A 13,262-nucleotide genomic window follows, 5' to 3' on the forward strand; every position below is an offset into this window, starting at 1 on the left:
CCTAATGCACTGACCAGGACAGAATTAAGCCACCAAATGCCAGGGAAAATGTTTGATGCAGCTACTATGGCTAAACAGCTGTCATTGTGTACAGGTTGTGAGGCTTGGAGTTATGCTAAGGCTGGAAGGATAAGATAAAATAAATACTATGCATGAGACTAATAGAGATCATTGATGAATGACTGTTGGTTTATGATGAACTTGTGCTTGACACAAATTGGTGAAATACTGCTTTTGAACATGCATTTCAGTGACCCTGCCCGCTCATGTGAAGTCATTTAACTTCTAATTGTAACGCAGCAGATCCTCTGGGCAAAACCTGAATGATATTCAGGCTCTCTTTGAATTGAAGTCATTTCTTCTACATAGCGCATTCTTACAAAGATCTGAAAATGTTGGAGACCCCTCTCTCCCATCTTGTGTATTCTGTTTGTTCTTTGGTCAGAATAGCTTCCCACATGACAACCAGCACCTGTCCCAACTGCAGTGTTCCACCCATTCAAGCATTAACCAACATGCACCATCTTTAGCAGATTCTGGCCTCTCATTTTATTATCTTCCTCCTAATGCATCCAGCTAATCAATGTCATGGTTAACTGTAGTAGAATGCATCAGGAGATGGACAATATCATGATGGACACAGATTTATTGAATAACACAATTGAAATAATTTGCAGAAAAAATGTTTTGTGAAGAAAGTAAACATTGCTATAAGTTTGTACAAAATGATTCAAAGTTGACATATATTAATACCTTGACTTTTGACGATGGTACAGACAGTAACACCTTTAATTCCTTTTGCTTTGAACAGTTTGCTTATCTCAATCACCTGTGCATTATAAGGTGTCAGAACTGCAATGTCGCTTGGTTTGATATCATTGAGTAATAACTGATGCACAATATGCACCTATTCACAGGTAGAAAAACAGAAAGAGTAAGGACATATCAGTGAAATACGGTAGACACTGTTTATATGAAATAGAAATAACTGCTGTATTTCAAATAGTATTGAAGTAGACACTAGATACTGATTAATATTTATAAACACTTCATCCATTTTGTATGTATAGTTTTATTATTGCTCATAATAAAATCCCTTCATTAGTTTTGTGCCATAGATATACAGTGCCTATAAAAAGTATTCACCCCTTGGAAGTTTTCATGTCTTATTGTTTTACAACATTGAATCACAGTGGATTTAATTTGGCTTTTTTTTTGACACTGATCAACTCTTTCATGTTAAAGTGAAGACAGATCTCTACAAGGTGATCTAAATCAATTACAAATATAAAACACAAAAGAATTAATTGCATAAGTATTCACCCCCTTTGATATGACACACCAAATCAATTGCAGCCACACACACAAAATGTTGGAGGAACTCAGCAGGCCAGGCATCAACTATGGAAAAAAAGTACAATCGAAGTTTCAGGCCAAGACCCTCCACACATCATCAAAACCACACCATCTCTACTATGAAGTATGTTGGTGGGGATGCTTCGCTGCAGCAAACCCGGGAAGACTTGTGAAGGTAGAGGGTAAAATGAGTACAGCAAAGTACAGGGAAATCCTGGAGGAAAACCTGATGCAGTCTGCAAGGGAACTGTGACTTGGAAGAAGATTTGTTTTCTAGCAAGACAATGACCCCAAGCATAAACCCAAAGCTATACAGGAATGGCTTATGCATTCAATTATTTTGTGTTTTATATATTGCAATTAATTTAAATCACTTTGTAGAGATCTGTTTTCACTTTGACTTGAAAGTCTTTTTTTGTTGATCAGTGTAAAAAAAAAGCCAAATTAAATCCACTGTGATTCAATGTTGTAAAACAATAGAACAAGAAAACTTCTAAGGAAGGTAAATACTTTTTATAGGCACTGTACCTCCTAAGGTTGTCACAGCACCAATAGTCTGTTTTTGATGCAGCCATTCAGTGGTCAGCCCATGGACAGAATTTACAGATGAATAGATTTCAGTTTTTTTCACATTTTTTCCTGCAAACATGCACACACTGAGAAGGTATTTTAATTAGATGCTACCCCGAGCATGCACGTGATGAAACAGGACACAGAACTTTACAGACCCTTTGGCCCACAATGTTTTGCCGACCTTTTCACCTATCCTTCCCTCCTGCATAGCCCTCCATCTTTCTATCATCCATGTCCCCATCTAAGAGCTTCTTAAATGTCCCCAATGTATCTGCCTCTACCACCATCCCTAAAAGCACGTTACACACACCACCACACTCTGTGTAGAAAAGCTTATCTCTGACATTCCCCCCCCCCCCCATACTTTCTCCAATCACCTTAAAATTATGCCCCCTCATGTTAGCTGTTTCCACCTTGGGAAAAAGACTCTGGCTATCCACTTACCTATGCCTCTTATCATTTTGTACACAGAATATGGTTGCAAGGAACAGCAAAATCTATTTGTGTTCATTTCTGTTACGGAGGAATGGAAAGATGCATGCATTTCACTGTCTTCCCCTTACTTGTATGGCATTAAACTACTTTGTTAGATGATTTTGACAGACACTAGCAAATATCTTTTGCATGTATAAAATGTGTAATGTAATTATTTATTCAATTCCCAAAACCCTTGTTTTTTAGCTTCAAATTTCATTAGACAATTAAACTGCTGAGGACTACAAAACTCAAAACTAAAAGGTCTTTGTTAGAGTGAACATAGCAGTTATGATAAGATAGATGAGTTAACATCACAGACCACCGCATATAGTCTATTAACTGTCACAGAGATATGATGGCAGAGTGACCAGCTCAATATTCTGGTTATACAATGTTCCTAAGAGACAAGCTAACAGGGAAAGGAGGTAGGGTAGTATTGAAAGTCAAGAAGGGCATCAATTGTGTTAAATCAGGATACAGAGGCAATAGATGGCAAGAGCAATTGTAATGGTATGAGGGTGGACTAGGTAAAAATAGCTAAGAGGTAGGTTAACATATTAACAGTGGCAGCTATATGAACAGCTGGTCCCTGGTGCTCATCATAAATTTATCCTAATTAAAAAGAGATATTCCATGAGAGTCCAGACGCACGATTTGTTGTCAACAAAGGAGGTCAGGAATAATGGTAAATTGATGAATAGGGCTTACAAGGCAAGGGCTGATGGTAGGACAGAGAACTGGGAATTTTTAGGACCCACAGCAAAAGACCAAAAAGCTCCTAAGAGCAGGGAAATTTGATTTAAGAAAAATGCATGGAACATCAAAATAAGCAGTAAAGTAAGAGTTTCCATACATATGTGAATTAGAAGAATGTGGCTAAGTTTAAGTGTGAGATCTCTGGAAAACTACTGGTGATTTAATAAAAGAAAACACTAAATCACATTTGCATCATTTTTCACAATGGAGGATACTGTAACTATCCCTAACAAAACAACTGGGCTCATTTCAAATAATGGCTGAATATGTAAAAGTCCCAATCACAGGGGATAAAATATTAGAGAAACTAAAGGCAGATCACGGGGATGTAGTGGCCCACAATCAAAGGTTTTAAAGGACTTATTAAGCTTATGGTGCGCAATGACAGATCATGATTTTGACTGAGTCCATTCAGGAATATTCTGTTGTGAACAGAGCCAAGGCGTCACTGACCATTGATTGACCCTGGTACCTCTAAGCATGCAGAAACATCTTTCTTCTTCTGGTTTTACAAGTGCAGAGTAGTAGGTTTGAGTTTCATTGAGGGGTTTGGTGGTCAGGGACACAATTGTAGATCCAAAGATCCCCCATAGGTTGGTGTGGTATAAGAAAGGAGTAAGTAGAATCTATACAAGCAACTTGTATCTAAAAATATTTATGTGATGGATTCCTTCAGGTTATTCTTTTTTTATTATATAGATGGCGGTTTCAATTGTTAGTAACCTGTGTAGGAGGTTTCTGTCAATTGAATGTTAAGTGAATGTTCTGTTGTTCAGACATTGACTAAACCATTCTTTTCTCCTACCTAATGTTTCACTAATTTGTACCTAAAGTTCACCCAGAAAATGCTTCTTTCAGAAGTTATTCACTGTTTTAACTTGCAAGATCCAGTTAATTAATTTACTGTAAGCTCCTTAGCCTGCAATGAATGAATAAACTGATCTATCCCTCAATATTTGATGCCTTTACTATGGAAAATTGTCACACAGCATTTCACATAGGTGAATTGGGAGAAAGAAAGACAAAGGCGGAGGGGTAACAAAAGCTTCAGCGAAGAAGCATGTTCTAAGCATCTGAAAGCTAAGCATCATAAAATCTGAAAGCTTGAAACTTTGATGAGAAAATGAAATATCATGAGGGATTGAAGAGGTGCCACCAGTCAGGAGCTCTTTGAAAGACTTGTTTTTGGAGATGACATAAATGGTAAAACAAGCAAAGTCAACAACAAAGTGATTATTTTTGAAATCTTCAACATCCAAAAGTAAAAACAAAACAACACAAGAAGATAGGAGTAGGTGTAGACCCCACTACCTTCTGGGGTAAAGAATTCCATAGAATCACTACCCTCAGAGAGAAGAAATTTCTACACACTTCAGTTTTAAATGGCTGGCCCTTTATTTTGTAACTTTGTCCCCTTGTTTATGACTTTGCCACTAGTGAAAACATCTCAATATCAATTTTGTTAAGACCCCTCAATATGTTATAGAGTCACCCAGCACATTTTTCCCAACTCCAAGGAATACAAATCCAACCTGTCTAATCTCTAATGATAGGACAAATCTTTCATTCTATGAATTAGACGAGTGAATCTCCTTTGGATTGCCTCCAATACTACCTTATCTCTGTTGGGTAAATAACCAAAACAATACACAGTATTTTAGATGTGAGCTCATCAATACACTATACAGCTGGAACAACATCTCCTTATTTTTGAACTCCAAAACCTTTGCAAGATGGTGTTTGCCTACTTAGTAACTTGTTGGTCTTGCCTGCTAACTTTTTGTGACTCATGTACTAGAACATCTAGATCCCTTTGATCTTCATATTTGGAGTCTCTCTGCTACCTCACCAATGGCTAATGAAGATATAAAATTCTCTGCCAAAGCCCCAGCATTTTCCTCTCTTTATTTCCACAACATTCTAAGAACACCTGGTGAGCCCTGAAGATTTGTCCCCCGTCATGGTCACCAAAACCTCCTCCTTCATGATGTCAATTTGTATCAGTATTTCACTTCACTTCCCTGAGCTCACTAGCTTATAAGTTGTCTCTAGGCTTTTATGCTCACAAGCCATGGGAAACACAGACTCTGCCAAGCTCCAGAAAAAGGATATACATTTCAATAAGATTAACATTCATTTCATTCTTACAGATACCAAACAATTTCTATGTAAAAATGTTAAAGGTATTTCTTAGCTTATAATTACCCAAAAACTAACCACAAATATATTTTAACTGTATCAAAATAGACTTCTTTACAGGGAGATTTAAATTTGAAATATATTCAATTAGTAGACAAAGCTAAAAGTCTTGTGATATTTTGCATGCAGCCTCCATATGTCCAGTTATTGGATATTTGCCATTTGAAGACCTTTGCTGTATAATTGAGATTCATTACTCACAGCTTTTTCAGCCTCTGGCTTGTTTGCTCTGGAATTCTCATTTCCCTCTTCTGTCGAAACCATCAAACTAATTTCATTCCCCACCATATGCCCAAAGATTATCGGGCAATGGCACTTGCCAGCGTGACAGAAGAAACTTCTTGGGCGAGATGCAATCCTTTTATCAGTTTTTAATTTCCCTCCATAAAATTTATCAGAAGGAAACTGGCAAATTTCTTGATGCTGAAATATTAAACATTAAATCATTTTTAGAATTGTGAATTCAACAGAATACTATAGAGAATTATACAAGTTCACACTCCTTAAAATAAACATAGTATCTTAATGAGATTCAGCCCATTTAGACTTAAGATGCAAAATGTACAAACAGTTCATTATAAATTTTCTTCTGTCGTGAATTATTTGGATGAAAGTGTGAGGTTAGAGAAACTAGAGGGTGACATAAATAAATTAAGTGAACAGCATAGACAAGGTGCATAGAATATAATGTAAAAACATGAGGTAATTCAAATTAATGCAAAAAATGGAAAAGTAGAGCATATTGTAATGGCAATAAACTAAATGGTGTTGCTGTTCCGAAAGCCCTGTACAATAAAATAGCGTTGAGGTAAAAGCTCACCCATATGAATGGCAGACCCGGTCAAGGGACTGCAAAGTCAACTCCTACTTCTAATTTTTATGTTCCTACACTGTTCTCACCTCAAAGTTTTGAATAACAATTTTTAGCTAGAAGAAATTTACCTCAGAAGGAAATAGTCAAGACATTTGTCAAGATGCCCAAGATTGAATGACGTAGCAGATTTGATGGGCCGAATGGCCTACTTCCGCTCCTATATCTTATGGTCTTATGCCCCTGTACCACCAGAAATAACTACTGGAAAGGTCATAAAGAAAATGCCTGTCAGCAGGTGGTGCTGTAGCAAGTATTTTTCTAAGTCAGCAATCGCATCTCAAACTCACTGTAATCTATCTGATTTGAGAGCACTGTTCCACAGTCTTTCAGACAACTGGTGCTCATAATGATTTTAATATTGTCATTTAACCTTCCTGGTTTACTTTTATTCAATTGTGATACAAGTTCTTGGCTCAAAATTTCAGGAGTTCTTTTCTCCCCGTAGATGGTGCTCATCCTACTGAGCTCCCCCAGCAAATTGTTTGGTGCTCCAGATTCCAGCATCTGCAGTCTCTTGCTTCTATATTCCTTTTTTTTTTACACCTTCCACCCCCATTTTAGCCCAATCGTGCATCACATATCACCTTCTCACTTAGATGCTCTAACCTTTCAGTTCAGAACGAAAGAAGAACACTAGCAAACAGGAACAAGAGTAGGCCACTCAGCCCCTCAAGCTTACCCTGCCATTCAAAATGACTGACTGTTTCTTCATTATCCTTTCCTTCCTCTTGTCCTAATTTTCTACTTGCTTAAAATTTATAATTTCATTGAGATGGTTGAATTCCAGTGAAAAGTCATTTACCTGAAATATTAATTGTGTTTCTCTCTCTACAGATATTCCCTCACCTACTGATTATTTCAGGCTTCGGGCATCCACATTCCCTTGGCTAAATTTGTGATTTTAATATGCCTGTTCCTCGACAGAGATAGCTGAGCAACAAACTATAACCACGATATTCACAACTGGCCGATATGCACCTCTGTGGGAAACTTGTCTGCCACTCTACTGTGGGTGCCATAGGGAGAGGAATATAAGCACTGACTTACATCCCAGCTGTAAATGTGAGAATAGCCCAACGACCATAAATGCTGCACAAATGTACCAAAATAACATACCCATGTCCCATTATAGCCCATATACTTCTATCCTAAATGGCCTTCTGCTATTTTACACATATTTTTGCCCAGTTTTGTACCATTTTTCTGGGAGATCAGAATGTATGTTACTTGAATTATGGTTAACCCAGAAAAGAAGAAGAATTTACATACTTCCTATGCCTCCAGCTACTCAGTGGGAAATTCTCTGCCTAATTTTCTTCCAAGAATTTGACTAACACAAGAAATATTGTTCCAAGATAGAACTCCCCCGGGAGATGCCAAAGTAAAATGTCCAAAGTTTGCCCTCAGTATGATTTCAATCTCTCTGGTCTGAACCTTTCAAAATTACTGCTTCTCATCAACCCATGCAAGTTAAAGAGCCAAATTCTGTAAGTCACTGTACCACAGAGATTCAGGAAAATAAGGTATGAAGAACGCTGATACAACTTGGGAAGTGTCCTATTATATTTGGACAATTATCCCTACCACATGTTTAAAACCTGATAATAAGGTGAATGAACAAGCAGTTTTTTTTTGCAAAAGGAAGTTGTTAGTTTTTTTAAATCATCTGTTCAATATTAAAAAACAAAAGTTTAAAAGACTGCCAATATATCAGTAATTTATCTACATTCAATTACTTATATTGAAATCAATAACTTGTCTGCAATCAGCACTTGAGCAATTAATGCATACCATCCGATATTGGACATCCAGGAGCAATCCATGTTGAACATAGCGCTCATAGCGCTCAAACAGTGATGTCTCCATGCCAAGGCGTCGACAGAACTCATTGGATATAATGGGACGCAGTTGCATATGGTCTCCCAGAAGAACAATCTAAAGGAAAATGTATCATTTTATAAACAAATCAGTTAAAGCAATCAAACTCAAATGAACTTTGATTTCCTCCATATAAGTTATGGGCACAGGGCTCAGAAGTGAAAAATACATTTTATTTGATTCTAAATACTGAAACCAGTCCCAGGCAATGTTAACATAAAGACTGGACTTTCTGCATGATCCTTCAAATGAATGCTAGGCTGGACATCTCGTTCCAGAACGAGGGGTCACAGTTTAAGGATAAAGGGGAAGCCTTTTAGGACCGAGATAAGGAAAAATTTCTTCACACAGAGTGGTGAATCTGTGGAATTCTCTGCCACAGGAAACAGTTGAGGCCGGTTCATTGTCTATATTTAATAGGAAGTTAGATATGGCCCTTGTGGCTAAAGGGATCAGGGGGTATGGAGAGAAAGCAGGTACAGGGTTCTGAGTTGGATGATCAGCCATGATCATACTGAATGGTGGTGCAGGCTCGAAGGGCCGAATGGCCTACTCCTGCACCTATTTTCTATGTTTCTATGTTTCAATAATGAAGTTCCATAATGAAGCTGACATTACCTCCTACTGAAAAAGAACTGCTCTCTGTGAGAGAGACACATGCATCTACAAGGTGCCTAGATGAATAGATATTTTAAAACAGAAATATTCCCATCTCCATCTACTTCATTAAAATATAACTACTGTAATTTGAACAAATGTTTCTTTAATAAACAAATTTACAGTGCTGTTTTAATGTAAAAAGTATCAAATTTGCTACCATGGCTTAACCTAAGCTAACCTGAACTTGTACATTTAATACCGAATAACTAACCGGGTCATTTCAGTGGGCGAAAAATTTTAAGTGATATACATTAGAGGCAAGAGAGTAGTCAGGGGTAGCAGAGATACTTGGAAAAACAAATAAGATTAATAATGTAAATAAGAATACTGAAATGTTGCATTTATTGAACAATTAATTTATGCCAATAGTCTTGGTGAGAAATAGTTTACTTGCTCCCTTTAAAACCTGGTAGACCCACATGTTCCTGAACCCTCTGTTTCAGCTAAGTGACAATCTCAGGACACCTGTACCATAGCGCTGAAATGCAGACTTCCCAAAGTTTCCCAACACTTGCGTCTGTCCGTACTGAGCTGGATGAGTTCAACCTACCTGTGTCCTTCACGCCATTGCTTTCAAAGGAAAGAAAAAAGTAGTGGAAGTGCAATCACGTATAACTTTATTTTTTATTTAATTTAAATTAATTGATTTAAGAATATTTAATCATTAGTTGTTTGTGCTCTTTTAAGATTGTTTTATAAATGTTTTTATATTGCATTTTTAAAATAGTATTTGTGTGTTTTCAGCTGTGCCTGAATGTTTGTGATTGCGAAAGACATTCACAAATGTTCAATTTTTAAAATGGCTTTTGGAGCCAGTGAGCTTGGGTGTTGACCTTCATTGCCTATTGTGGCAAGCAAGTTGCCCTGCTAACAATGAATCGAAGGAAGGCTGTACTAGAAGAAATATGCAAGGAAGGGGGTAGTCCAAGGTATCCCATGATATAATGCATCTAAGATTCCAGGTAAGTAAATCAAGGACTGAATTTTGTCAGAAGTAAGCAAGAGAACACTGTTATATGAAAATTAATGGCAATAAGGCATCAGAAATCCCATAGTCTGACAGTAAGTAAAATAGATGTGAGCATAAGAGGTATTGATAAAATGAATGCACAGACAAGACTATTGCTTGTCTTTTAATATCTTAATGTTTTTATTTTTATTTTATTTTTCCAGTGCATAATTCCGGAGTTTCTTTGAAAGCTTGAAAAGGGGAGAATGATGAATTCAGTGATGGATTTGAGAATGTTGAGCCTGGGGGCAGGCCTCACTGCTTGAAAAGGGGAGAATGATGAATTCAGTGATGGATTTGAGAATGTTGAGCCTGGGGGCAGGCCTCACTGCTTGAAAAGGGGAGAATGATGAATTCAGTGATGGATTTGAGAATGTTGAGCCTGGGGGCAGGCCTCACTGCTTGCCAAGCACTTCAGAGCCAGGCTGTGGGAGAGATTGGGTGAGGAGACTTCAGTTCAAACTTCAGGCGTGTCAGCCCATTAAATCCTCCAACATCTTGGAGGAGGATCCACCTGACAGGACCTCAGAACCACTGTCCAACCTATGGACGATAGGAGGCAGCAGTGGGCACAGGGAGATTCTTGCACTGAGGATTGTAGCCCAGTGGAAGGTTGGCCAAGATTACACTGAAGAAAACAGTAAGTCCAATTATGGGCAGACTGGGCCAAATTACTTGCTCCCACTTGTAAAGGAGAGCTGTCAAGTCCAGCCTTTCTTCAGACAGCCAACATAGAATAAGTATGATCATACAGCGTGCCATCTAATTCTCCTAATTTAAGAAGAAAGCAATGAAATAAATTGAAAATTATCTTCAAGCAATATTTTACAACAACATCCTGCCAACTACCTGCTCTGCTTTATTATGTGCGACGATAGGGATCAATAATTCTGGTTCTGTGCACATGGCGCTCTCATCCACCAAGATCTGGCGCATTCTTAATTTTTGTAGAGTTTTGCTGGAAGAAGTGGCACAGGTACAAAGGATGACATCATGACATTTAAGTTCATAATTGCGAGCAGTGTCAAGCAATTTCTTGTACCTAAAAAAAAAAGACACCAAGAGTTATACCCAAGTACAACTTTATGGATTCATATGACGGGATTCTCCAGATTGTCTGCCATAACTCCGATGAAACCTTAAACGTCAACAGGAGGGTGAAAGACCCCTAAGGAAGTCCACTGTAATGCATTTTGAATTCCTCCTTTGATAAATTAGGTTTTTAAACAGTAAATGTGTTATTCTTCCACAGGATTGAATGGACACATGAATTAAAAAATGTTGCTCTTTAAGACAGATCCTTATTTAGAAAGGTAAAATGCCAAACAAGAAGCCCCAGAATCTGAAAATCTAATGAGCTTCAGACCTGAAACATTTATTTAGTTTCTTCTTCTGCAGATTCTGTTTGATCCACTGACAGTTTCCAGCAGTTTCTGGTATTATTAACCTCAGAATATTTTTGGAAATGTGTTAAGTGTTTAGCCTTATCTGCATAATTTTTAATGAACAACAATCCAAACTTCGAATAAAAGCACAATACAATTTACAAACCAAGGTTTTAATATTACAAAGATTTCATTGCTGGTAACCCCGGATGAAGATATTTATTTTGCGATAGATACAAAAACAATACAGTCGGCCCTCCTTATCCTCCAGTTCCCCATCAGCGAATTCAACCAACCACGAATCGAGAAAACCCAGAAGTGCTCTTCCAGCTCTTGTTGTTCGAGCATGTACAGACTTTTTTTCTTGTCATTATTCCCTAAACAATGCAGTATAACAACTATTTTACGTAGCATTTACATTGTATTAGGTATTATAAGTAATCTAGAGATGATTTAAAGTATACGGGAGGATGTGCGTGGGTTATCATAGATCGGGATAAAAAAAAATCAGAAGTTCTGTTACTAGGTAGGTCGGAACAGGTACATCTGGTATTATTTAGCGTCAGTTAGTCAAATGTTTGTCTCAGAATATTATTTTACCTTTCTATGCATATAAAACACTTAAGAAAGTATGTTTCAGTGCTGGGCTCGGAAGCCAGTGACAGACCACTTTCGAGTGTGTTCTCCATCCGTGCCATCGGGTTGATGCGGAGGATCAAAAACTCAAAAACCCCAAAACCCAATAATTAAACCACTGCGTTGCTTAGTAATAATTGTAGCTTTCATCGGGGCAGGGCCATTCTCACTTAATCCTTTAAAATTGTTCCGATTGTTGACCGACGTAGCCTAACGCTTTTACAATGACCGATGGCGTTTCACCTTTTTCCGATCGCTTTATTATTTCCAGTTTATTTTCAATCATGATCGCGATTATTTTTGTGAACAGACACACTGTGGATTCAGAGCTCTGCCGCCGGGTCCTAATATCCATCGCACTGAGACAGGTTAAATAAGGTCTGGGTTCTGCTGGGTCCTAAGGTCCGCCGCATTGAGACAGGTTGAATAAGGGATTTAAGCATCCGCGTTTTTTTGGAATCCACGGGGGATCCCGGAACCAATCCCTCGCGGATACGGAGGGCTGACTGTACATGGAAAGTCAACATTTTGTTCTCTTTCCACAGATGCCAGCGGGCTGAAGTAAGTCCAGAATTTTCTATTATTTTTATTTCAAAATTCATACTGTGACCTTGAAGCTATTGAAATCTAATAATATATTTTACGTTTTCCTGAGAAAACAGATGGGTTGTAGCTCCCTCATTTGAAAGAATACATCTCATCAGCATTCTTTCCAAACTGCAATGGAGAGTCAGCCTGGATAGTTGGACAAGTGTTCCCAGTTTGGTATTCAGACCTGCACTGAGACACAACTGAGAAGGATGTCAATATCTATAGGTGAAAACTCCTATAGGTGCCTCATATCCTAGCTGCCTCTAATTCCAACTGTTATAATTCCATTCCTAAATGTTTTACTTTATTCGTCTTAATGTTGGTCTCCTTTTTCCTCTATTAACAATTTATCATAGCTTACCAAACAATTTAGTTGCCAGTAAAATCTATCATGTACTTGGAACTCTAATCCTACAGCAGGGTAACAGTCATTGAGCATTACAGGAAAGGAACACGTCTTCAGCCTATCTAGTCCATACCGACTATTAATCTGCCCAGTCCCATCGATCTGCACCCAGACAATAGCCCTCCCATCCATGTACCTATCCAAATTATCTTAACTGTTGAAATCAAACTCATAGCCATTACTTCCACTGGCAGCTCATTCCACGCTTTCATCACCCCCTGAGTTCCCTCCTCACATTCCCCTTAAACATTTCACCCTTAACCCACGACATCTAGCTCCAGTCTCACCCAAACTCAGTGGAAAAAGCCTGCTTACATTTACCCTATTGACACCGCTCATAAATTTGCATACCTCTAACCAAATCTCCCCTCATTCTGCTACTCTCCAGGGAATAAAGTCCTTATCCATTCAACCTTTCCCTATAACTCAGGTTCTCAAGTCTTGGCAAGATCTTTGTAAATT

At 38.0% G+C, this 13,262-nt stretch overlaps 1 protein-coding gene across 3 annotated transcripts in view; it reads right to left on the reverse strand.

Moving 5' to 3' along the window:
- helz2a (helicase with zinc finger 2a) overlaps nt 1–13,262 on the reverse strand; it is a 120,585-nt gene that overhangs the window by 12,960 nt on the left and 94,363 nt on the right. For 2 of the 3 annotated variants that reach the window (XM_073061701.1, XM_073061700.1), the window contains exons 16-19: nt 10,632–10,824; nt 8,027–8,170; nt 5,563–5,784; nt 754–907 (exon numbers count right to left, since the gene is read on the reverse strand). In XM_073061701.1, the coding sequence (XP_072917802.1) occupies nt 754–907; nt 5,563–5,784; nt 8,027–8,170; nt 10,632–10,824 (713 nt within the window). Of the gene's footprint in view, nt 1–753; nt 908–5,562; nt 5,785–8,026; nt 8,171–10,631; nt 10,825–13,262 lie in introns of those variants that run through there. The other variant, XM_073061703.1, reaches the window with a different exon arrangement.

Source organism: Hemitrygon akajei, chromosome 11 (assembly GCF_048418815.1).
Source record: "Hemitrygon akajei chromosome 11, sHemAka1.3, whole genome shotgun sequence".
NCBI classification, from domain to species: Eukaryota; Metazoa; Chordata; class Chondrichthyes; order Myliobatiformes; family Dasyatidae; genus Hemitrygon; species Hemitrygon akajei.